This window comes from Octopus bimaculoides, chromosome 17 (genome assembly GCF_001194135.2).
Source record: "Octopus bimaculoides isolate UCB-OBI-ISO-001 chromosome 17, ASM119413v2, whole genome shotgun sequence".
NCBI classification, from domain to species: domain Eukaryota; kingdom Metazoa; phylum Mollusca; class Cephalopoda; order Octopoda; family Octopodidae; genus Octopus; species Octopus bimaculoides.
In genome coordinates, this window is record NC_068997.1 from 21,003,495 (window position 1) to 21,008,475 (window position 4,981).

Below are 4,981 nucleotides of genomic sequence, written 5' to 3' on the forward strand. Positions count from 1 at the left end.
GTGTGCATGTGTGAGCGTGTGTGCGCCCGTGCTTGTCAAGAAAAAAGATAGTTTTAATGATATCTAGATTCTAATGATAACTGATTATTATGATGACGTTAACTACCGTAAGACAGAGAAATGAAATTAATGAAAGAGAAACACACACACACACACACACACACACACTCACACACACACACATACACATACACACATATATATATACACACACACACACACACATAGACCTGGAATGGTAGAGCCAGAAGATGAGGAAGTTGATTACAGCAGAAGATGAAGACTTTAGAGATGATGATGATGATGATGATGACGACGACGATGGTGATGACCATGATGATGATGATGAGTATAAGGAGGAGGAAGTAACAAGGAAGTAATAACACAATGAAGAAAGCCAAAATGTGGATATCATACGGAATAATCTAAACACATCTTCCCTACTTCAGCCTTTCACGCATAAACGTAACAACAACAACAACAATAAATAAATAAAGAAGAAGAAGAAGAAGAAGAAGAAGAAGAAGAAGAAGAAGAAGAAGAAGAAGAAGAAGAATGATGATAATAATGTTTTCGAATTTTGGCACAATGCCAGCAATTCCGGAAGAAGGAATAAGTCGATTACATCGACTCCAGTGTTCAATTGGTATTTATTTTATCGACTGCAAAAGGATGAAAAGCAAAGTCGATCTCGATGGAATTTGAACTCAGAATGTACAGACAGACGAAACGCTACTAAACTTCTTTCCTGGAGCCCTAACAGTTCTCCCAGCTCGCCGCAATAATAATAATAATAATAATTATTATTATTATTATTATTATTATAATTATCATTATAATGATTTCATATTTTTCCACAAGAGCAGCCATTTTGGGGGAGGGGATGTGTCGATTACATCGATTCCAGTGTTCAATTGCTACTTAATTTATCGACCCCGAAAAGATGAAGAGCAAAGTCGACCTCGGCAGAATTTGAACTCAGAATGTATAGACGGACGAAATTCCGCTACGCATTTTTGCCCAACGTGCTAACGATTCTGCCAGTTCGCAACCTCAATATGATGATAATAATAATAATAATAATAATAATAATAATAATAATAATAATAATAATAATAATAATAATAATTTTGGTGGTGTTGATGGTGGTAACGGTGGTGGTAATTTAGGAAGCATACTTTTGCTACCACAGGTAATATCAGACAGCCAATGTAATTGGGTAAATTTCCACGTAAGCATGAATGATAGTTATAAACTTCATTTTCTCAAATTGTTACCTCCTGAGCAAAAGTACCTTACGTCATCGCCGGCTGACAGTGTATTTACAACAAGAGGCCAATTGCAGTCCTTTACTCAATGCAATGCACGAAATATAATTAGATAAAAAAAATATGTATTAGTTTGTATCACTACCATCACAAAAGAAAAGACAAGATTAAGCAGGGAAGCTTCATTAATAAGGAAATACAAACTAAAAGAAAACCTACAGACCGTTATAATAATCAAGCAATAATTTTTTTAAAGCTTCTATGTATTAACCACTGAATAAGTTTAAATCTGGCTTTGGTGATGTTATCAGTTGTAACTTTATTCTCATGATCATTTGCGACCTACTGAAAAGTGCACGGACGATATTACAGTATTACTATCATTTCATTCAGATGATGAGACCGAGGAAAACATGAAACTTTATGAGAGAACTTAGGAGCGCTGTTGTTTTAAACTTATCATAAAGGACTAATGAAGAGATATTTTAAAAGAAAGTAATCATAAGTTCAAACTCAAACACAGTCGTGTTTTAATTATATATCTGAAAGAAAAAAAAATGTTCTATATGTATCTATAAATTATCCAAGAATAAACACTCAGTCCAAAAATAAAACCACCCATGATACCAAGTTGCTGAAGAAAAAACTATTAGTCGGCAAGACTAGAGAAAACAGCAGAAGCATTGAATCAACATTGTAATATTACGGAGAGATAATTATCACAAAGATATTCCACATGTGATAAAAATGTGAAAGGCTGGTTTGAAATGTTGATGAGTGACGGCTGTTGGTTAACGAATGAAATCTTGTGGATAGATTACACTTTTGATTAAAGAAAATCCTGTTAGTGTTGTTTTTATTGTTTTTTGTTGCTGCTGCTATTGTTGTAAAGCAAATGTATTCTTCCATTTTTTTTAAAAATAGCCTGAATGTGATTTGAAGATTAAGTTGTTGTTTCTAGCAGCTTGAGCAGCCACATGCAGGGTTTTTGTTGGTTCAAATTCAAATGATCATCTGTTTGCAAAAAGAGTTGTTTAACTGTCCTAAAATATTAGACATATTCATTTTCTAACGCTTGAGAAATATTAAGGAAAAATTATCTCAGAATTTCAAACCGTTAATTGATCAGGCCGCACGCATGGCTGATAGTTCAGAAGTTCGCTTCACAATCACGAGGTCTTGATTTTGATTCCTCTATCACAAAGTTGTGTGATATAGAGTGGACGGAAACCGTTTGGAAGCCGTTGGATGAATAGCTCGAGCAATTGAAAAAACTCAGCATTATCATAATCTATGTCACTCTTAAATCCTCTTCTACTACAGGATTACATTAAAAGTACTGGTGTCTGTGGAATACTAGGCCATTATCATACAATTGCTTGAACAAGTGGTACATTCATTCAATGAAACCAACGTAAGGATTATTCAGTAATCAACACATGAAAGAAGGTATATCAATTTTCGCAGCTCTTTAGTTTTGTGGTGGTTTATAACACTTCGAAATATTAAGGAAAGATTTGTTTCAGAGTCTCAAATCGTTGCTCGATCAGCCCGCACTCATAACCGATAGTTCAGAAGTTTGCATTTGATCTGAGGGTGCCAATTAATAAGATTTTAATATTTGGCGTACAGCACATTGTATATGACTACTGGCAGAAGGCATCATTCTGTGTTTCATAGCACCATCACCATTCTGTATTTATGGCGAATGAAAACATGTATCTTGAGACTAATCCAAACATTTGTTAATATAGATACTACCCACAGCAGGCATTGGAGAATTAGTGCTTAATTAATGTACACATATATTTCGTTAGTTTATTCTTCTAATCATCTTATCGACCTACGCCATGTTTGTTCACATACAAAGCAACCACTTTTTCACCTAATCTCATCTCTATCATCACCCCTTTAACGAATTCATTAGGAATTAATGAATCTCGATGTCTATGGATATTTTACTCGGGTGTTATTTAGAGTCGACTCCATTTCTACAAGAAATCTACTGTTGCACGATCAAAGAAAACACTTATTTTCTTTTATAAAGAGAATTTTATTTTAATTAATAACAACAATAATAAACTCATGGTTTTTGTGTTTGCTTCCAATGCTTGATAACTTGAGCAAGTGTTTCCTGACATAATCTCAAGTCAATGATTGGATTCCTGTGACTGAACTTGGACAAATGACGGAAATTGTACGCGGAAATGCATCGGAAAATATTTACCTGTTAATTCAGACCTTCTCTTTATCCATGCTCTCCTTCCAGAATTTTTAGCAGCCATAAGGAATGTCTTGGGCTTGACCCTGCATCACCTGAGTAAGCCACACATTTTGTTTCTATATCTAAAACTAAAATAAGATCTTAGTATATATATATAAATTAATGAGGATAATGTAGTCGATTGAATCAACTCTCATCATGTGACCGGTACAATGAAAGGCGGCAGAGTGGAAATAAGCGGGATTTTGAACGCGGAACTTGAAGAAGAGATTTAGCAAAATATTACTGGAAGACATTTGTTTTTTTGTGAAAAGAAAGGAGAGGAGGAGGTGAAGAACGATACTTCGACCCATTTTGCTAACTCACCACTACCCTCACCCCCAGCAGAAAGGAAAGGAAATGCAGAAAACTAACGAACGAAAGACATAACTCCACAATTTTCACACAGTTCCACCAGATACAAGGTCTGAGATTTGGGGGAAGGTGACTAGTCGATTACATCCACCCCGGTGTTTCACTGGTACTTAATCTACCGACCCCGAAAGGATGAAAGGCAAAGTTAACCTCGGCGGAATTTGAACTCAGAACATAAAGAGAGACGAAATGCCGCTAAGCATTTCACTCGGCGTGCTAACAATTCTGCCAGCTCGTCAATAATGGTCTCATATTTTGGCACAATACCAGCAATTTCGTGGAGATGGTGAGAGGGGGGGGTACAAGTCGATTACATGGACCTCAGTGCATAACTGTTACTATTATATCGACCCCGAAGGCAAAGTTGGCTTGTTACTGCAGGAGCTTTGGGTACTATAATTACCAATCTGACAAACTAGATTGAAAAGAGTGGAGTAACTGTAAAGGTAGAGCAATTATGGAAAAACAATGTTGCCTAAAACTGCAGGAATCTCTCGCAGAGTTCTTGAAGTCTGAATATAATGTGTTACTTCAGTTCTCTAGTTGTGAACAGCTGACATACTGTTAGATTCACCAGCGATTCTTCTGTGCTACACAAAGTAATAATAACAATAAAAACAATAACAACAACGACAACAACAACAACAACAATAATAATAACACTAACAACAACAACAATGCTTGTAATAATATTTAGAAGAAGAAGAAGAAGAAGAAGAAGAAGAAGAAGAAGAAGAAGAAGAAGAAGAAGAAGAAGAAGAAGAAGAAGAACAACAACAACAACAACAACAACAACAGCAACAACAACAACAAAGTGAAAAAGAAGGAACAAAACAGAGAAAAGAAAGAAGAATTTAATTAGACATGAAGTCATTTTTCAAGGAATAAGCAACGCCACCTTTCGGAGATATGAAGTTACATTTCATGGTTAATGATTCTGGTACCTTCACCTCTCAATCAATCATAACAGTTTAAACAAGACTTTCTTTCTTTCTTTCTTTCTTTCTTTCTTTCTTTCTTTCTTTCTTTCTTTCTCCTCTCTCTCTCTCTCTCTCTCTCTCTCTCTCTCTCTCTC

General features: G+C 35.4%; 1 protein-coding gene across 2 annotated transcripts in view; it reads left to right on the top strand.

Moving 5' to 3' along the window:
* LOC106869293 (uncharacterized) overlaps positions 1-4,981 on the top strand; it is a 296,341-nt gene that overhangs the window by 37,761 nt on the left and 253,599 nt on the right. The window contains exon 2 of one of the 2 annotated variants that reach the window (XM_052974032.1): positions 1,662-4,925. The exons of the other annotated variant lie outside the window; for it this stretch is intronic. Coding sequence (XP_052829992.1) covers positions 1,662-1,705 — 44 coding nt within the window. The 3' untranslated portion in view covers positions 1,706-4,925. Of the gene's footprint in view, positions 1-1,661; positions 4,926-4,981 lie in introns of those variants that run through there. 2 annotated transcript variants of the gene reach the window in all.